Below are 22,185 nucleotides of genomic sequence, written 5' to 3'. Positions count from 1 at the left end.
TTGTAATGCTATTCAATGATTCCCTTTGCAAATCTGCTTCCTGAAGTTTTGCAGATGCAGAAGTCACATAATGTGCACTTGCTGAGGAACTGCCCTGCATTTTCACTGCTTCTAGCAGTAACATCTCCAGCCTTCTAAATGAGATTGAGGTGATAGATGTACAGGTATTTGAAGAAACAGATGCACTGGAACAGCAAAGATTCTTTTTTTAAAGGAAAAATCAGAATCTTACTGCATATGCTTAATGTTCTTCAAAAGAAAACGAGAGAAGAAAAGACCTATTGTGTACTTCCAACCAGTAATTTCCGTTTTCCTTGACGTACAAAACATCGGCATATGTCTGCACAGCATAGAGAACCTTGCAGACTAGGACAGTTTTAATTGGCCATTTAAGTTTAAATGGTTACATTATTATGTTAATTGAATAATTTTTCTATTTTTAGGGTCCTCTGGGGCCTCCAGGACAAAAGGTAGAGTATAAACGGTACTGGGGAAGTAATTATACTTGCATTGCCTAATGGCTAGCATGAGAGGTGAATAGAATTAGCTACTGTAAGCCATACTGAAGCATCTGGATTGTGCATTCTCCTTTCTAAAAATACAGTCATTTAATGTGAGCCATTAGATTTCTAATCAACTCCATTATAGAAAATCCAATAAATCCAGAGTAAACTCTTTTTAAGCTGTCTGTCGAACTTTAGGTTATTGAATTTTTAATTAAAATACTGGCAAAAAAAAAATACTGGCAAAACATTGTGACAAAACTTAGAATTTGAAAGGTCATATGACATTGCAGACTGAGTGCATGGTCCTGCTCAAGTATTATGACCAAATGATCGTAGAACGGACCAGAACAAAAGATGTACTTGTTGTTTGGTGACTATTCCATTGGTCCATTAGTGTTTTCCTTTGCTGAGGTAATCTAGAAAGTGACTTCCTGATTGTCATTTCCCAGTCATCAGAATTCACCATTACATTCTGATGGAGAGGGTCTAGCGCTTCTAAAATTACATCAATAACAGTAGTAAATATATCAATAGTAGGTAGGTGGCCCTTTGCCAACAAAATATTGCTAAGACCCCATTCCCTGTTACAATTCCCACCGCACAATGGGGAAAAAGCAATATTTAACCTGCAGAAAACTAAAGAAAACAATTGTATTACAACAGGTGGAAAAGTGATTATTCTTTATCTTTGGAATCCATCAAAGATAGAGACTTTTTATCCCCCAAGCACTGGGCATGTGGCATCTGTTGAAACATAATCCTACAAACCAAGTCCAAAGCCAATGAGTTGTGAGACAACTTGTGTATAAGAACACTTTGTCCTTAGCAATAATGTCTCTATTAAGCATGGTGTGAAATTGTAAAGCTACCCTAATCCACATGCAACCAGGCTCAAATTACTGCCTGAGGCTTCAGGAAGTCTTTTAATGACCCACTCAATATAATTACCAAAAGCACTAAGGAACTTGCCATCTCAATTTGTTTTGCATATAATGACTGTAGATTTTTTAGTGACTATATTTTTAATAAACTTTCTCTTTTAGAGCAGTTTTAGGTTTATATTTACTCTTTAAAAAAACTTTTTCCCATTATTATTAAAGAAACTTAATATCATACATCAACTTAGAAAAATCTGTTTTCTAGGGCTAGACAAAGAATAAACACATTTTATTTAAAAATGGTTTCTCCAGAGCCTGAAAGGGGAAGTGACATCACGATCCGAAAACATTTATTAATGTTCTATATCCAGGTAAATGTCATAGATTTTCTCAGGTGATAATTAGCTTTCTTATTCTCAGTTCACCCCACCTACGTCCAAACGTTCGTAATCACCCCAGTGCAGATATGCACACATGTCTACACACACACACACACACACACACACACACACACACACACTCTCTCTCTCTCTCTCTCTCTCTCTCTCTCTTAACTTAATATTTGAGGTGCTGTTGTGTTATTCCTAGTCAGTGTTTAACATTTGTAACACCTTTTCTAGTCTAGGAAGACATATTCATATTCATTTGGCTTAAATGTATTCCCTGAAAGTCCAGAGGAAAATGCTTCAAACACAACAAATTTGAGTGCCTTATTTGACTAATTGTGGAACAAGTGGTTGTTATTTTAATTACCTTTTGTTTTATGGTATTTAAACTCCTGAAATGCAAGAGTTACTGCTACTGCTAGGCTTTTCCAGATGGAACTAAGCCTGTTTATTTCTTAAAAGCACCAAAATTTAGAGCCATGTGGCCTTCCGATAGCTGTAGATCCCAATTTATGATGTGAATTTCTTTAAAATCATATTAGGGTTAAGTGGATATTTAGAAACATGGTTAAATTTAACTCCGTAGTTTCTGAGAATGCTTGATGAATCTGCTTACATTATTATATATCTGAATACCATGGATAAGATCTGAAAAACTTAGCCCTTCACCCATGTTTTAGCAAGGTAAGGTTATGGCTGACATAATTAATACAATACAAACTTAGAATTGAAATATTTTGTGATTCTATGCTTAAATTAATCATGTGTCTTCTTAGGGTTCTGTTGGAGTACCTGGAATTCCAGGGGTGAATGGTCAAAAGGTAAGTTCTATAGAATAGTTTTGATCATTTAAAGGGATTAAAATCACAAAATTATTCTAGTCAGTAATGTTAATAAAAAGCTTATATACTTATAAAAGCACTACATATACTTTTGAAATGCAGGGAAATTATGGTGCAAAAGATCAAACTAATTTAATTTTTAATGATGTATTAAATAGAAACTCTTAGAAAATTTTCCATTCTATTTTGATAAGTTTTGTAGGAGATACAACTATATCTTTCTTATAAATATATACATATAAAATAAATATACATAGAATAGGAAAAATTTTGTGTTTAACATTAATTGTGATAAACAAAATATACTCCAGTTTATTCTTGTCATGGCAAAAGTAACATGTGTTATTTCTTTCATTAACAAAAATTCTTACAGAGGGAACCTATTGGAATATTCTGAATTTAGGAGCAAGCTCTTTTTACTGTTAAGAAAAATTAGGGTTTAAATAGACTCGCCAAGCTCTGGTAGTACACTTTTACTGTACTGTTAATAATGAGGGGTGAAATAAAATAAGAAAACCCCACAACCAGACATATCTATATGTGTGGTTACATCTATTCTTGCAACATACTTACTGGCTGGGCAAAGCATCTAGCATCATCCCACAAGTGGGTCTGCTTTTCTGTGCTCCCCAACAGTGCTGACTGGCTTTTCAATCTGGAACCTCTACAGAGACCAGGAAAACCATAGGGGCAGTCAACAAAGCCAGTCTACCAGGAGCCAGGAAGCTGAGCTAGGGACTTTCTTGTCTCCCTTAGAGTATTTGGACTAGCCCTATAAAATCTTGTGACCCATCAGCTTGTGTTCAACAGAAAATTTTTTAAATCTGTGCACTCTGGATTAAATTTTGAAATCATAAGGAGCCTAATATTTACAGACAGAAGAGACCTCCTATTGACCTTTCCCATCTTGTCCATCTTTTCTTCTTCAATAAGATACTAACAATCACTATTTAAAAGCTACAGTGGCTAGCAAAAAGCATGAGTCTGCCACTTACAGGCCACACGAATTTTGGCAAAGTCCTTGAATTCTCTGGCCTCAGTCTCTTCATATGTAAAAGGAAGACAAAAACAGTTTCTACCTACTAGGGTCAACGTGAGGATTAAATGGTAAGTAGACATAAAGCCTTTATGACAGTGGTGTTACAATGAAACGTTTCCTTCATTGATCTGTATCTTAAACAAGGCCCTCTGCTTCCACGATTACTCAATTCCCAGTGAAATTGATGTCCTCAACTAAGGCTTATGGTATCCGCTAATCCACAAACCAACCACTGCGCATTCCATCGGAATGAACTGCCCAGCTCACTGCTTTATTTACCACTTAATAAAATACATATCTGTTTGCTTCACAAATCCTGGTAAAGAGCAAAGATTAACTTTCTATTTAGAATATTTCAGTTCATGGAGGGATACATAAAAATTTGGAAGTATATTCATTCTAAGATGGTTTTAAAGTTATGTAAGTCAAGATAATATTTGGAGAAGACAGATATTGATATAAGAGAAATGTTTTTAACATTGGTGAAGAACAAAGCTTATACCCTTAAGGTTAATGTTTTGCTCTGTCTTCTTTGCTTCTTTTCTTTTTTCAACTTTGGGACAATCATGAAAATTTATAGAAACTTTTAACCTGAAACAAAACAACTTTAAAACTGTCACATACATGTTTATGAAAACTGCATATTCTTTATTTTTGCAAAGGAAATATGCAATTTCCTTAGCAAGAGAAAGGAATGTGACATTTTCTTGTCCTAGTCACCAAGTTTAAATTATATTTCAAGAAAATAGTTCATATTTGTGGTTTTATGTCTTGTTATACATCTTTGTGGCATTTTAAAGGGTTTTCTATAGGACCTAGGGAAGGTAAATAATTTCACACTTTTATGAAAGTATTAGCAAAATATAGTTTACGGTTGTTTTTCCTACTCCATAGAATTTAACCTAAAACTTTGTGGATGAAATTTCTGTTAACACTAGTGATTATCTAACATTTGTAATATTTGCTATATCATCTTTAGGAAAATAAAGTGCAAAACCATGAGTCCTTCACCAAAACAGCAGGTCATTTAGACAGTAAAAACAAAGCTGGAAATGGAGTAATAATTCTGTACTTAAGCATATGAAATATGTTTTGGATCTCTACAATTTGTTTTTCTAAGAAAAGAGCTTACAATGACATAATTTTTTAAAGCACCTAAATGTCCTCAAGCTGTCTTAAGAAAACATTTATTCTACATTACAATTTCACTTTTCCAGAGAAGTACTTTTGTGGTTTAGAAAATATTTTTCAAATAATGGTTAAGGAAGAATATGATTTCTAAGCCGTCAGAAATACAACAAATAACAACTAGAAAATACAAAGATTTTTCTCTTACAAAAAAGGAAGAAAAATATTTTTAAAAAGTATTTTGTTTTCCATCCATTCAGATTGACAAAATTGGTGATTGGCTTTGGCCAATAAACTTGGTAGTGACATTTTTTTTTACACTATTTTCCTTCAAATACAGATCACCTTGACTGCTAATCTGAATATTTCTTATTTTGTAATGGTCTTTCAGTGATTCAGATTGTATTAGGAGAAAGGACTTACATAAGCAGTAACATGGCATTAAACCCCAATCTAGCTTTTTCTGGCATCACAATCTACAAAGGGCTCCTGAGCATTTTCTGTGAAATGTGGAAGGCAGTGTATACCGGTATGGAGGAAAAAGTGTGGACTCTGTAGTCAGAATGAATGGGTTAGATCCTAGTTCTCATTTGGGCAAGTTATATAATGTTTCTAAAGCTTAGGTGCAAAATACAAATACAGACCTTGCAGTATTAACTAGATGATGTCTCTAAAGTGAAGATAATACTACAGATGCTCAATACATGTTATCACGTACCTGTAGAAATAGTATCACACTGTAGGAGTTTCAGCAAATGAGCCCTAGGTTTACTCTCAAGCAGGGATGAGAAGCCAGCTGAATCATGATAGGAAGAATATGCATATGCAAAATTACACAGGAAGGTAAAATGTTTCTCTGTGCTCTGGCTTTTTCCCTACTCACACGCCCAGGAGTGCTGTCCTGGAGTCAGGATGCTCTGTTTTCTTCCACCTCATGTGCAGCCTTTGAAAGACCCTTTTCCTGTCTGGGCTCAAGGCAGTTTCATTTGTGAAATGAGACCAGGGGCTGTACTAATTTATTTCTAAGTCTCCAAGAGATAAAGTCACCTGTGTCTCATTTTTGATTCAACCAGCTTCCAGCATTCTCTGTTCCCAATTCTGAAAGCTGTTGTTTCCATAATTTAGATTTGTTGCCAGCAGCCAAAGCAGTTAGGGTAGATTTAATACTAAGTCTTACCTAAAAATATGAAACGTTGTCCTCTTCTTCCCTAGCTAATTTTCTTGGACACAAAATTTTGTAATTCTCAAGAATAGATCCTGTCAGTCTAGGGCGCCTGGGTGGCTCAGTTGGTTAAGCGACTGCCTTCGGCTCAGGTCATGATCCCAGAGTCCTGGGATCGAGTCCCAACTTGGGCTCCCGGCTCAGCGGGGAGCCTGCTTCTCCCTCTGACCCTCTCCCCTCTCGTGCTGTTTCTCTCTCTCTCTAATAAATAAATAAATAAAAATCTAAAAAAAAAGAATAGATGTAATTATACCTTTAGACTGATCTAAAGGTATAATTACCATTTTGTTTGTGCTCCATTATTCATTTTCCCTCTCTGTCTGTCTGTCTGTCTCTTTCTCACACACACACACATGCATACATGAAGCGATGTATATCTGAATATTTGACAATTAAACCCTACTCCTCAGATATACTGGAGAAGTGGGAGCTTTTAAAAATAATTTTGTGGTAGAACCATCTTTTAAACTATCTTTTTAACTTTTGTCCTTTTGACAAAATTAATTGCTGTCTATAGTTTTTGGTAACTGGGGTTAATGGGTATTAAGGAGGGTATGTGATGTGATGAGCACTGGGTGTTATACACAACTAATGAATCATTGAACACTACATCAGAAACTAATGATGTACTATATGCTGGCTAGCTGAACATAATCGATTTTTGTATATATATGTGTATCAGAACTTTTAAAAATCTCAACTTTTATTAGGTGGTATTAGAACCCTATATTTTTCTATTCTTTCCACATTTTCACATTAATTGGCGCCCATAAAAGCAAATCATCATAATGACAATTTACTTGAATAGCAATCAATGCCCAGCACTGGGCAAATACAACTGAAGAGGATATCTGGGGACAGAGACAGGGTGCATTAAAAGTCTAATTGGTGCAGTTAACACCCTTGTCTGTTACTATGAAAATAATAATAAAGATTTTTAGGATTAAACACCAATTATTTTGTCTAAGCAAGCTAGAATATTTTTGAGACCCCAGAGTCATAGGGATTGTTTCCAAAGCAAAAGACAAATATCAGAAGATCTTCTTCATGGATTTTTCAAGTATTTTCTAGAATTTATTATTTTTAAAACTTCAAAACATAAAATAAATAAAAAATGATGTTAGCATATCATCTACGAATCTATCCCAGATAGCTATGTAATTTTTAAGGAACATTAAATTTTAATTAATTTGTAGTTATGGTATTTAGAGTTCCTTTTCATCTCTTATCCATGGATCTCACAGTCTTCACTGACATTAATCCTCACAGCATACTTCTAATGGCATTTTTATTGTAAGTGTATTTAGAGAGCAGATAAATTGAAGCTCTCAGACTTCCAAAGGTCAAGCTGTTTATTCAAGTCTATTCAGTGGGCTGTTCAATGAACTCAATATTTTTTATTCTTGATTCACTTACTGTAACAACTAAATACACTCCTTTCTTTGGCTTCCTTGGCTCTATCATTAAGCAGTCTGAATTAAATTCCTGAAGGATTTGAATATAGTTGTTTGTTTTCTGGTTGGTTAGCTGAAAATTTTCCTACAGGAGAATTTATTCAGTGGTCCCATTCCCCAATGTAGTTGTGACTTTCTGATTTTAGACTTTAAGAAAAGATACTCAGTAAATGAAGTGATTGATTTCTGATTCCAGATTAACGAATAGTTCAGGGAAAGTATCTTACAGCAATTCAATCATTTTACAGGTTAAAGTTGAGACAAATTATTTTTATTAGTTTTTCTATCTTCTAAAGTTAGCAATTATGTGCATTAGAATTCTCAGAATACATGACTTTTTTTCTCCAGTAACTATAATAATAGGATGCGTTCTTTCTTCTAAAAGAAACATCATTATTTTCCTATTACAGAACATTTCATGTAGTTAAATCACTTTATCCCTAAGTGTGATTCATGTATTCTCAGGCATTTTTATATACATGCTTCCTCTTAAAGAGACTTTTCACTCAATTTTACTTGTTAAGTGGGACAAACAACATTTCTGTTCTTTATGTAATGAATTTTAAGTTCCTTTAGAGAGGAATGAAAAGTTAGTTACAAAAGGTAGTTTAATGTTGGCTTGAAATAAATCAAGTACAGTAAAGATTTTTTTAAACCACTTTCCCCCTGACTCCATTAAAGGCATGTTACTATAGAATTTGATAATAATTATCATTCTACTAAATTCTGTCTTTCTACTAAAATATTGGGAGAGGGAAGAATAAAAAGTTGAGGGAAAGGGATTTCTGGGGAAAGGGGTGTGAGAGAAGGCAAGCTGCTCACAGGCCGTCCCAAAACAAACAACAAAGCAAATGTGTTTGAATTATGATATCATCAGGTCCACTTATTTTTCATTTTAATTGAAAAAACCACTATATTTTATAGAAGGGATCACAAAAATACTGATTTACTACATCTGATTCAATTGTATACATAATCTGGGAAAGCTTTTTAAAGAAACTTCCCATGAATGCGTCCACTGATTCACTTGTTGATTTTTTTCAGTCATCCATACAGCCCTTACTACTTAGTGCCAGGCAGCATCTCTCTTGGTCCTCATGGAATTTCCAGCCTAATTGGGGATGGAGACATTAAACGAACAGTTATACTAGAAGCCTGTTAACATTACAGTTCTGTTAAGGACTGTGGCTGAGAAGTGTAGGGCAGCCTGGCCTGGTGCACAGAGCCAAGTAAGGCCAAGTAATGCTTCTCCAAATGGACAGGTGACTTTGGGTGAGACCTAACAGGTGGGCAGCATTTGGCAAGGGAAGAGAAACTACCCCTATGGTGCAGTACTTACAAATTAAATTACAGACAGCCTTGGCTTTAGAATTTGGTTTCTAAAACACCATATTATCAATCACAATGGGGCTTTTGTATTCATCATGGTCTACCTTTCCTCCAAGCTTATGACCCTCTCTCTCTCTCCCCCTCCCACTCATGCTGTCTCTCTTTCTCTTTCTAAAATAAATAAATAAAATAAAGCCTGCAATGAAATAACTTACTGTGACAATCCTAACAGGTTAGCATCCACCCAATTGCATCCATTTGATAGGAAGCCACATTGCCAAGCAGATAGTAACAATTTTCCAACTGCGAAACGGCACCAGTGGGGTTACTTTATGAGAAATTGAGTTTCTTTCAGGATTCTCTTCTCTGTCTTCTCTTCCCAATACAGAGAACAGAAGAGCGCAATATATAATAATTCCTAACATGTAGTCAGCATTTACTATCAGGTACTGTCCTTGGTGTTGTGTGCCTTTTAGCTCACTTATTCCTCACAGCAATCCTATGAAGTAGCAACTAGCATCTCCACTTCATTAAGGACCAAGTGGGAGTACAAAAAGGATAAATATTTTGCCCAGTGTTTACCGAGGTGTCTGTGGCATTCAGCTTCAAAGCCAGGCAGTCTTTTCTCACTGCACATGACTCTGCTTCCACCGTTAAGAATGAGGATCTTAAATTCAGAATATCCCAGCTTTGCTTTTCAGTATTTGCATGACCTTGGGCAAGTTACTTACCGTCTCTAAGCCTTAGTGTCTTCGTTCACCAAATGAAGATTAAAATATTTACCTCAAAGTTTAATCAGAAAAAATAAAGTAATAAATGTAACTTTATTAAAATATGTTAAATATTCTTAAAATATTGAATAAGAACAGACTATGTTTCTCTCTGTACCAGGGGCATTAATAACTCCATGACTCAGAAGCCTCCTGGGTGTAGAAGCAAATGCTAGTAAGAACTATTCTTTCTTTCTACTACTCTTCACTGATCTTTAGAGTTTTTCCAGCTGGACCTAACCACTTAACATTTCTATTAATAATTGGGCACATTCCCTTCCCAAGAGAAAAAAATAATTTATCATTCAAACTCTACATAGATTTATCATTAAGGACTGTGCTTTAGGAAAGAAGAAATTAGCTGGGTTTTTAAAACTTAAAAACATCGGTATATTATCAAGGGCGCATTATGTTGCAAGTCCCGGAATACTTAACAGAATTACTTTCTAGAATAAAGGTATTTGTTGGTCATAGAACTTGAAAGCTAAGGCAGGCTTCAGCTTTGCTTTGCTCTGCAACTAAACTCCATCACTAAGAATCCAGGTTCTTTTATCCGTTCACCCTGTCCTCCTTGCTGCCTTCATTCTAGTTCCTGCTCTCCCCTTGGTTGTTAGGCGGCTGCCAGTCACGCCTGGGGCTTCCTGCTTTCAAATCAACATGCAGAGACCGAATAGAGTGTTTTCCCCCAAACATCTCACAAAACGTTGGAGCTCCTTTGTAAATGGGGACACAGAGGTCTTGGCCTCCCCCTTCTTCCCTGGCTTGGAAAATGTCGGAGGCTGATTAGCCACTGCCACTGCAATTTCTTTTCTAGAAGCCCCAGTCACATGGAAAGTTGCAAGAATCACTAATTGTGTAATTTAGAAGAGACTCGGGTAACACGAGGGAGCTGGACAACTGTCTTATTTCTGACTTATCCCAGTCCTAAGAAGAAACTCTTCCACTTCACATAACCCACTTTATCCATTTTGATTATTTCTTCCTAAAACATACATCTTTGTTCTTACTCTTTTTTCACCCATAAGCATGCACATAGTGAACAGTTTTTTATCTATATACACAGAAAAGGCAATCCTCTGTGGCATCATGCTCTCTGGTTGGTTTTTGCTCATTTTGGTACCTTTCATAAGTTATTTACAAAGGAAATACTGGATAGTGTTTCTCTTAGACCCAGGCAAGCAGTGCTTCTCATTATGCCTCCTCTGTCCCTCCTGTGGTATGACCCTCCATACAGAGTAAGGAGTCCACAGGGCCAAAGAGGCATGCCTACTCAAAGTCCTACTCAAAGATCACTTCTTGATCACATCCTAGGTACCCACAACCCAGGAATTCCTGCCTCAACTGTCCTGATTCTGCTTCTAGTGCTCGTATTGGCCTCTTCTTTGGGTCCAGAGTCCCACGAGCGACCACACAGCTGGTGTGTGCACCCCTAAACCTGTGGGTGACCTTGAAGCCACTGTGGGTGGCTGCAAAGTTTGCAGGCTGTGATGTTCACATACAACCTCCAGGGCCCTTCTTGGTGAAGAAGAGGACTGGGGTTGGGAAGAGACGGGAAGATATTAGCACTGTGGGGTGGAATGTGGGGTCATCCATGTGTACTTCTACCCAGACCTTCAAAGCTTAGGGATGTGTTCAAGGCACATAATTTTCATTAATGTAAATTTTACCCAAATTAATGCAACTTAGCTATTTTCTGTGATCACTAAATTCTTAGCTATCTAAGGATTTGAATTTCTTTGTTCAAATTATATTTTGTACATTTCTTAGCAGAACAAAAACTGAAATAGTCGTAAGTAGCAGACTTATTTCTGAAATAGTCCATGACATAATATTATTGTTATAACTGCTATGTTTACTTATTATGCATCTTAGACATTTGTACTTTTTTAAAAAAGCGTAATGAAGGTTTGGTTACTAGGTTCAGTTTAGTTATTACTTTAATCAGTTTAAGACCCATTTCAGTAAATTATATTAAATAAAATGTTTTTATTAGGCTCCTGGCTGATAGACCCGTCGACTTTCTACTCATTAGTATTCGTATTACCAATGTGGACAGAGAGATTCTAATTTTAGGGAGGGATTTTGCTGATTAGATAAACAAGACAGAGCCCTCTACAGGATGCCAGATTCACTGTCATATAACCAAACCCAAATGCCCAGGTTTACTGGGTTTTCGTTTGCCAAGTTACAAAGCCTCCTCTGCCTGTAGGCAAGGAGGAGGAAAAGAATTGGAGACTGGGCATGCAAGCAGAAGCCTTTTAGAAACTACTAAATCTCTTTAGGTAAGAGAGAGTAAAGCTGAATGACCAGGGTGGTAGAGGAGAGAGAGGGGAGGAGGGGGGAAAGGCGAGATGGAAGCCAGCAAGATGCTCTCTGATGTGACACCTTCCCAGGAACACCAGATATTCAATCCTAAACTTACAAAAGGCCTGGGGAGAGTGGGGTTCTGGAGGCAACTGGTGAAGGGAATTGACTGACCCATTTGAAATGGTCTGGGGCAAAACTGCGATGAACCCCAGCAGAGGGGCCCAGGGGAGCCCTGGATTCTAGACTTCCTTCACCTGTGAAATTGGGCCCTGACCTGAGTTTAATCAGGTGTCTGAGGAATAAGGAATTACCAGGTGACATCTTGAGTCCAGCAACAGCAACAAATAGTAATAATAATATTATGTAGGTATCATGGGTTCAATAAAATTTTCTAATTCCTATTTAAAGCAATAATAAAATCAAATCTTAGTCCTTAAGAGCATAGAGAAAGCAAGCATTTAATCTACTCCCACACACTTCAGAGAAGGAAAGCTGAGCCCCACAGAAGCTTAAGCAATTTGCTCTGTGTCACAAGACCAGAGGTAGAAAACCTGAGATTAGACTGGAGGATTCCTGAAGCCACTTTCCTCTTTCATGCTCAAATTAAACAGAAAAGAAACATAATAAAAATGTATGAGGTTTCTTTAGACACAAGTTGCTCAAATGGAACACAAGATGGGGAATCCGAAGACCTGGGCTCTGATCTTACATCTGCTCTTTGCAGGTATTTGCCTCTGGAAAATTTACTCCCTGAATGTGCTTCTTTATCTGTTAAGAATGACTGGCTTGGTTTCTTTCAACTAAAAGATTTCACTATTTTGTGAGTGCTTCTGCTTAGGGAAGAGCAGATGTTAGTCAGGGTGAGTTCATGAGGTAAATAATGGCATGTGTAAGCTCTGAAAGGGTCTTGTGGGAACTTTAGACAACATGATAAATCATATAACCAGCACTGCCCCAGCTCCTGCTCACCCTTCCCCTTAGGCACATGGGGTGCAGGAAGGAGCAGATGGAAGAATATATGGAAATATGTAGAAGGATCCAGTCTCTGTACCCATAGGCAGAACTGTGCAGCCTTCAGTGCTCTCTGCAACCACCCTTCCCCGATAGAGTCCTGGGGGGGCTCAGGGGCATGAGCCTCTTGGAAGCCATGAAAGTTCTGCTCATTCAAGGCATCCTGCCCCTCGCGGGACTCCTCCCCTCAGTGCACCCTGCCCTTCACTTACCCGGAGCTGTTCCTCCCTTCCTCAGCCCGAATGTTTCACATTGACCAACTTGACTTGTAGGTATCACTGCTGGGTTAACATCTCTCCCATCTTTTTCCTGGGTCCCCTTCCCCTTTCCCACCAATGGCTGCCATGCTATAGCTGAGACAAGTCATCTCTTGCCACCATGCTTATATGTTTTTCAGTTTCCCAGAAGAGAAGTCTTGCTGTCTCTGTCCCTCACTAGGCCTATAAGGGCTTTACATCTTCATGTGTGCTTAATGTGTATGCATATCCTATATTCATTCATTTCTCCAACATATATGTAACTAAGCAATTACTATGTGTAAGGTACAGTTCCCAGGCAGTGTGGAATGAGGAGTGAACAAAATAGACAAAGTTCATATTCTAGTGTGGTAAGAGGGTGGAGGTGGGAAATTAGGGTCACGAAATAATATACAGGATGCCCAATTAAGCTTGACTTTTAGATAAACAACCCATAATTTCTAAAATGACTATGTCCCATTCAATATTTGGGATATATGTAACTGAAAAATTGTGTTGTTTATCTGCAATTAAAATTTCAGTCAATGTCCTGTATTTTTGTGTCTCAAATCTGGCATTCCTAGTAGGGGAGACAGATTTGAAACAAAAAAAGTGTATATCTTATGTGATAATTAGTGCAATAGAGAAAATTAAATAAGATAGTAGGCATAGAAAGTGGTGGTGGGGTATCCAGGCAACCTCTGTAGTAAGGGGACATTTGAGCCAAGGCTGAAGGATGTGAGAAGTGTGCAAAAAGACAAATGATTTTTCCAAAACATTAATAACACTTACAGGTTGGGGCTAGGATTTTTATTTTATTTTATTGTGTCATGAAATGATATATTTCTATAAATTTCAAAATATGTACGTCATTTTGTACCTCCTACCTTCACCCAATTTTGTGTTCATATTCATTTGCCATTAGGAAACCAGGGTAGAAAATTAAATTAAAGAAAACTAGAGAGAATAAATAGGAATGGAGAGCAGAAACCCCATTTTCTTAACTCTTTCCCAAACAGTTGTATCTAGAAGTCCCTGTTGGGTGCCTCGCTGTTTTCAAAGAATTTTCCTCTACCAGGTGTTACTTACCCAATTGCTGCCAAAGCCACTGAAGCCCCAAAGCCCTATAAAAGGACACCCAGGCCTCACCATGGCTGCCTGCAGAAGGTGACTAAAAACCAGTCCTGCTCACCCCTCAAACCACTGAGATCCCTCTGTGCACTGTCACTGTCATGAAAAAAGCACACTCAGTGTTTCAGATAGGTGTCAGTGACCACCAATACCCCCACCTCCAGAGGCAGGAGAAAACCTTAAAGACTGATGCCATGTTCACAGTGCAGAGAATCTAGTCAGTGATGTTATGATAACGTTGTATGGTAACAGATAGTAGCTATGCTCCTGGTGAACGTAGCATAACATATAGAGAAGTTGAATCACTATGCTGTCCATCTGAAACTAATGTGACATTGTGTGTCAATTATACTCAAATTAAAAAATTAATAAAGACAAATAAACCTAAGGAAGAGTTGAAAATTGCAGAAAAAAAAAAAAGACCAATGCCATGTTCTTCTCAGTATCACTCTTTCCATCCACGGCTGGTCCATTTTCCTTGTAGTTATTTTCCTCTTCTGTTTAAATGAGTTCTCTTTGAAAATGCAGTACTTAAAAGAAGCAAAATCAGTTTTGACAAGTGAATGTAAAATTATATCATGCTAAAAATTTTAAGCTACAACCCATTGTAAATTCCCATTGCCAGAACAGAAAACAATTGCCCTCAGGCGAGTGATATTACCTCCAAATGACCTATTTCCCTTTGCACTCAATCTCATAAGACAACTCCATTCCTTCCAATCTTTCAGTGTTCTTTCAAGTTGCCCCTGATTAGCAGTACCTGAAATAATTGAGTCTTGAGTGATGTCTTACGTTAGAGTTCCAAAGAGCATTTGGTTTGAGGGAGAGAGAGAGAGAGAAGGGAAGGAAGAAAGAAAGAAGAAACTAGCAAGCCGGCTTTCCTAAAAGTCAGTCCAACTTATTTTTAGCTTAAATACACACATCATCATTAGTGAGTAATACATAGGGAATGCTTTAGAATTTAAACTGTAAGAGAGAAAACCTTATCAATCTACCTGTAGTTAAGATGTTAGCTGCTGTTTTTCATTATTACTATCTTTGGAATATCCTTCAGTACTTGTGAAATGCATTCAGAAATAGATGGACAGATTCTCTTAACAAAAAGGAGACCAACTCTCTACACCCATGAAACCTAATTGTCATTTTTTGTCTGTACTTTTCTGACTTTCTTGCATATGTATATTTTTACAACATTATGTAGTGATGTCATTGTAACTTTATTTGAAGGGGACTCATAATACTTTATGCTCTACACCAGAAAATATTAATATACTACACGACATATGGTTCATTCTTTTCAATACTTCCTTTTGACTTAAGTCTTTTTATTTCATGAAGTGCAAGAAAACTTTGCTCAAAAAAAAAGTTCTGTGACCTCAATTAGATGTCCTCTTAAGTTATTTTTGTATGTATCATTTTTTTCTAGTTCAAAAGTTCGCTCTTTGGGCACAGGTGCCTGTCATGCCTTTTCGACTTTATCCCATGAAACACTCAGGCCAGAGTAGAACAGGTAGAAAATTCTCACTAAATGTTACTTGAATGAATTAATGCCTTCCAGAATCCCGTAGCTCGGACTTGGCGCTCAGAGTTATAGGAACCTCCTAATCTAAGTTTGAATATATAACTTATTAGAAAGGTAAAATGCTGTGAGTCACTTTCTCACTTTTCCTTCTTTCTAATTTCCCTTGGTTCATTCAGGAAATAGCTTTATTTATTTAAAGAGCTTTAAAATTTTGTGAGATACCTATTGAAATTATAAACACACGAAAAAATATTTAACCTTGCAAGTAATAAATGTAGAACTGAGCAAGAGTAAACTCTCATTTGTGCTTATTAAAATTGCCCCCAAATAATTAAAATTGTGATATCCAATGCTGATGAAGTTGTGAAAAAGTAACACAGAGTGGGGGTCTATCAAAACAGATAAAACTTGGATCCTTTTGGAAAGCAATTTAGAAATATTTACAGAGGTGGGTGTTTTAGTTTATCTTTAATAGCAAAGATTGGCAACAACCAACTATTCAACTGTTTGGGACAGATTAAACATATGATCACGCCTGAGTTTGATAGATGATGATCAAACTATTCACAAGACAATCATGAATACTATGTGAAAACAAATTTGTAGTATCAAATAATAAAAAATCAAAATGTCATACTATGTAATAAGCTTACAATTGCTTGAAAATATGTAAGCATAAATAAAAAAGACTAGAAGGAAACAGGACAAACTGAAAACAGTTATTATAGGGATGGAATCATAGGTGCATTTTTTTGTTTCCTATTATGTTAAAAGATTATTTTAACAGTATATAAAAGTTTTAAAACAGGATCAAGTTTTAGTCCCTCGGTATTCATATATTAAGAAGGATGTTAACCAGATACCTAAGCAACGTCTCTCTTCCTTGCTTCAAAATCTCAGCGTGTACTTTGTTCAGTTCCAGGGGTTTAACCATTTTTTTATTATTATTCTGGCTACCATGGTTATTCTTTGAAAGTCTAAACAGAGTTTGTATTGTTTCCTGGCAGCATCTCTTATTTGCATTAAGCCATGAGTTATGATATTAGTGCATCCTGTTGTGGATTCTTTGAAGAAGGCAGATTTGATAGCTCTTCTTCTGTTGCCGAGTAAATGATAGTCCTCTTTCCAGGCATATTCTATTTCTGAGTTCTTACTCTTTGTGATGTACAAATGGCCAATCAAAATTTTCCTATAATAGCCATTGCCTTTCTGTCAGCACTTTTGCCATTTATCCAAGGAAAGTGCAAGAGTTACAATTATAGTGTAACTTTATATACAAAGCAGAATTTCTTCCATGAAGTTAAGACTTTAGCAATTATAATAGTCCAATATAGTAGTAAAATATTTTTTGCTCTTCTAGAAGGATAGTGTAAGTTTCGTATTCTTGGTTTATCTGGGAGGTGAATATAAATCATCTTTATATAAGTTATATTTAATTCAGGTTTCCATACATTCTTGAAGGGTCATTTATAAATGAGGACTATAAGCCAAATGATAATGAGGATAGAAATAATCATATGTATGCTCTCCCAGTTTTTAGATGCTTTCATTCATTCTGGAATGCATCATATTGTTACGAGCACAACCTCCTAAGCTAGATCATAAGCGTTCAAATCTTGGCTAGAGTTGTGTAAAACTAGAAAAGTTGCTTAACCTCTCTGTGCTTAATTTCTTCATCTCTTAACTAGAGATAAAGTGGTACTTACCTCATAGAAATTTGTGAGAATTAAGTGAATTGATGAATGTAAAGTTCCTGGCACTTAAAAATGGTACTATTATTAATGTGCATGTTTTCGAAGCTGAGAGCACAAATATTGAAATGGCACAATCTCTGCCCTGTGGGTGATTTAGAAAACATGCTTAAAAATCAACTAAATTTGCTGTGAACCTAAAACTGCGCTAAAAATAAAGCCTGTTTTTTTTTTAATCAACTAAGGAGCAACTTTACTCCCTCATTGGAAAGAAGAAAGCTGTCCCGTCATTGGTGCACACTCTAAGGGGCTTTGGGAATGTTTTTAAATGAAAATGATTCTAGTTGATGTGACTTGGAGCTACATGGAAGCAGCAGGAGCTTACGTATCTTACCCTTGCCGTTGGGCACTTCATGACTTCTCCTCTTTGGAAAACAATTGCTGGTTCAGAGCCTAGGAAAACTGCTATACAACCTCTTCTTGCTGAGGTGGGAAACTTGTCTGACCCAGTAACCATCATCTTTCTCCGGAATGCCTAGCACTCAATAGGACAATGAGAGCCACGGTTCTGAATGTTTCATTCTAATTATTTTTTACAGCGAAGTTGAGAAGAGAAACCAAAGCCATTTTTACTTTTGACTTTTATGTCAAATGTGTCTGATTTTGTTGGTGTTCAAAGATGTGTGTGTTCTTTAAGCTTTAGGTTTGGAAACACTCATTTGATTAAGTCTCATAAATATAATGATTTAGTCTTTATTTTCCTGAGCTGATGAACCACTTCAAAGTTCTCCATCAAGAGAGCTTATGTTTTTAGATGTCTTTAATTCATTCCACAAACATTTATTTATTGCCTACAAGGTACCCAGCACCATGCTAGATATTCATTTCCGTCGGTAAGTTGCTTCAGCTTTCTTAATGGAGAAAAGACTGAACAAAGGAAATTAACCTGTTTTATCCTTGGCCCCCAGCACATAGGATTTTGGACCAAATGAGCTAGTTTGTATTTACCCTAGTAGGCACTTATTTTTCTACTTCTAGAGCATTATTGGATAGCTATCCTCTAATGATCTATATAATGTATGGATTTTGTGTATTTTGTTTAATAGTATCTATTTTTTTCATGAGGGTGAGCCTGGGTTGCCTGGAACAGTAGGACAAAATGGAATACCAGGGCCAAAGGTTAGTACAAATGAAACCAAGCAGAATCATTTGAGATATGAGTTTTCAGGAAATTGTAAGCTATAACAGTTTTTTATATCCCACTGGTTTTACTTGGATGCAATATTTGTCAGTAGTATAATATGCTGCAGTATAGAAGTTTGTGACTAATGACTAAATTGTTTAAGATTCTCATTAGCATTAAAAATGCAGAAAAACAAATAAGATAACAATTGTCAAAATCTTTATTCTGAGATACTTCGATAACATGAGAAAAAGCCCATATTTCAAATATGACTCTTGTCATTTTGCCACTTAATGAGTGTATTAAAATGTAGGCCATGTCCATACTGCCTCAAATGTGCATAATATTTATAAGACTTATGAAAGATGATTTTCATAGTGCCACTGTGGCCTTTCTTCAATATTTGGTCACCTCCAACACTTACACATATAACCAGTTAATCAAATGAAGAGCAGAATAAAGATGTGGCATGTTTTGCTTTGTTTTTTTAAGATGTTTACTTTTTAAAAGTAATCTCTACACCCAATTCACAACCCCTAGATGAAGAGTGGTACGCTCTACCGGCTGATATGGCATGTCTAAAATTTAAAAATGGATATAGTCTGAATTACTACATAGGGAAAACATGTAATGAGGATTTGGGGGGGTTGCAAATTTTCTTGGTTTTTTTGAAGGACAAATGAATCTGTTAAATATAAAAAGATTGGTGACAGTTTAGTTTAAACCAAACAGGCAGACAAATCCCAAATCCTTTGATGAGTGAACATCCCTTGAAGTACATAACTAATGTCTAATCCCGTCAGCTGTGCGGGTGTGTATCTGTACCCACAGATGCCTGTCAGCTGATTTTACAGATCACATTGCTATTGACAGACGCCTAGGACAGACCTAAAATTTATAGACCTGCCCTTTGTCCTGCAGGAGAAGAAAGGAAATATTCCTTCTGGGTCTACAGCCATTCTCCTGTCTTTTCCCCTCTCTTGCTCCATGCTAAACAGCCAAATGATAAGAGTTAATGCTTAATGCATGTTCTCAGGTCTATTCTTCTGTTGCCTAGCAACCATCAGGATGGATGTTGAGGACTGAAAGGTGGCCAGAAATTCAGAAAGCCAAAGGGTCAGACTGAGTCCCAGCAAATGAAAAGAGTCTTGCCTCCAAACTGACTTCGAGGGGTTTTTAATTTTAAAAAACACAATAATCATCTTAAGCCAATTTTTTTTAAGCAGCCTGATCTCATGGCAGCACTTACTGATGCTTTTCATAAGAGGAATATTATCATGATGTGTATGATTTACTTTAGAATTCTCCCACTCTATCACCTATGCCTTCCTGGGTAAAGTGAAAATAAGGATTCTCTTCAAAGCACAGTTTGGCATTTTAGTCCTCATACTGTCCAGGTCATTATTTTGAATGAAGACATTCTCCTAAACTCGCTTTGACTCTGCCCCATTCTAGTCTCTTTCCTGAGGGTACCACTGCTGCCTAAAATATACCTGATTTGGAACATGCTGGTTACCAGCAGGTTAGAGAGAATTCATGATACTCTGAAGGGGTCCAAGTTCAGGACCATGTTTATGATCATGTTTGAAGAAGACAGATGGGAGAACTACACAGACTCCAGAGCCCTGAAATAATCTATACACTGGGGGCTGCTTTGAGTAAAAGACCATGAAAGGATGTGCTAGCCCACCTTACTGATTCTGAGTTTGAAGGGAATAAAAACTTGAAAACTAAGAAGCTGCTGAAGACATTGAATTGCTAGCACATTGTTCTTAATGCCCCAAAAGCTGGATTCTGGATGATAATTTTAAATACCTTTCTTTAGTCCTTTAAAAGCAAAGAATTAAGATTACATTTGATATTGTTATCCATGCCCAATTCTTCAGGAAACTCATCTTACCATTTGTTTTCAATATAGCAATTCTATGTTGCCAAAATAGAAAGTGTTGCATATAATTGACTTAGTATGTTCAATATCTGATTTTGGTAGGTGGTGTTTAATTGGGTGTTTTATTATTTAATATGTCACTCAATCTTTGTTCTTTTGCTCAGGGAGAACCTGGAAATCAAGGCGAAAAGGTAAGAATGATTCTGCCTGTAATTATCTTTTTTTTTTCCCTAAAGAGATATCAAACCAAACTATATAGAAGTATGGATGACTACATAGCAATAGATAATAGATCCATAGATAAAGATAGATCTAACAACCACTGTTCGTGTCAAACTGTTAATTAGTAGAAGGAGAGAATAATGTAATTCTTATGTATGGACAGAGGTTTGGGTAAAAAGGTTTAAAGAAATGGAGGGAAAGGGAGAAATTTGAACATTCTATGTCCAGCTCCTAAGTGGTTTTCAAAAATCCCTAGGCCTGCAAAACTTCTGTTTTTGCCTACTTGCTATTGCCACCCCAGTGCTTTTCTAAGCATCCATATCTCTCCCTACTGCTTCTTAGGTCATGAAATCAAAGGAATACAGATGTTTACCTGCAACAAATACATTGGAAATTGCCCCACAAAAAATTCCTACAAAAAAAGCAAAAAGAGAAACAAAAGGAGGAGGAGAGTGCCATATGTTAAATTTCTCACAGACGTCCTTCTTCACTGCTTTTGGGGCGTCCTGATTATTTTTAGACTCTCAGTGCATATTGTGGTGCTAATTTTCCTGGTTCTCATGCTATTTACTTTAATAATGCTTGAGAAATGTGCTGCCTGCGTAGGAAGCTACCAAGACACTGCATCATGCTCTTCAGAAGTGATGTGATCGTTCTGATAAATTAATATCATCACCTCTAATCCTAAAAGAAGTACATCTAAAGACCCCGCACACTTCCTGAATGTAACTATTTTTCGGCACTGGGAAGCAAAAATTAAAAAGGCATTTATTTAAATGGAGGGAGAGCAAAGCAGAGGGGATAGCTCGATCAAACCCTTCATTTCGCGACCACTCTGAGCCAGTCTTCCTAATAAGAAGGTTTGTTGTGTCTGTTTTGTTTTTTAATAAAGGGATTTCCAAGCAATCTTTTGAAGAGTATGCTAATAGGCTGCCTGTCAAAGGTTCCTCATAAAAGATTATCAGTACATTTATTTGGTGTCCAGCCAGTTCCTTGTAATTAACCTGAAATTAATTAGTCATCAGATCACTCTTTTGTGTAGAAATTAAGGAGGGGAAAGGATCAGTGCCAGCACCATTCCAGGGATTCATCAGATAGAGCCGCTCGGGCTCCCGGGCTCTGTGGTGTGTCGGTCACCATAGACAAACACCTGAGCAGGTTAGCTTCATACGTATGTGAAACACGAAAAGAAAATGGAGAGAAAAAAGTAAGTCTCTCTCCCCCACATCTCTTCCCTCTTCCAGGGAAACCATCATCAGTACTTTATCTCTTATTTAAAGGAAATTTTTAAATGATGTAAAAGTGACCCCTTATGAAGCTAAACAGAAGGGTGTTCCAGCTTATGTGATCTATGCACAATAATTCATTGTTACCGCTAATGGCTGTCATTAACAGCTTATGCTGCATCGGATACTGGCCTAGTTGCTTTACACACAGCAT

General features: G+C 36.7%; 1 protein-coding gene across 10 annotated transcripts in view; it reads left to right on the top strand.

Moving 5' to 3' along the window:
- The window catches only part of COL25A1 (collagen type XXV alpha 1 chain), a 461,773-nt gene that overhangs the window by 357,775 nt on the left and 81,813 nt on the right, over window positions 1-22,185 (top strand). For all 10 annotated transcript variants that reach the window (XM_027599864.2, XM_027599874.2, XM_027599867.2 and 7 more), the window contains 4 exons: window positions 444-470; window positions 2,547-2,591; window positions 18,578-18,631; window positions 20,688-20,714. In XM_027599864.2, coding sequence (XP_027455665.1) covers window positions 444-470; window positions 2,547-2,591; window positions 18,578-18,631; window positions 20,688-20,714 — 153 coding nt within the window. The remainder of the gene's footprint in view (window positions 1-443; window positions 471-2,546; window positions 2,592-18,577; window positions 18,632-20,687; window positions 20,715-22,185) is intronic.

Source organism: Zalophus californianus, chromosome 2, assembly GCF_009762305.2.
Source record: "Zalophus californianus isolate mZalCal1 chromosome 2, mZalCal1.pri.v2, whole genome shotgun sequence".
NCBI lineage: Eukaryota > Metazoa > Chordata > Mammalia > Carnivora > Otariidae > Zalophus > Zalophus californianus.
Note: the sequence above shows the minus strand (reverse complement) of the source record. Positions and strands in the feature narration are given on the sequence as shown.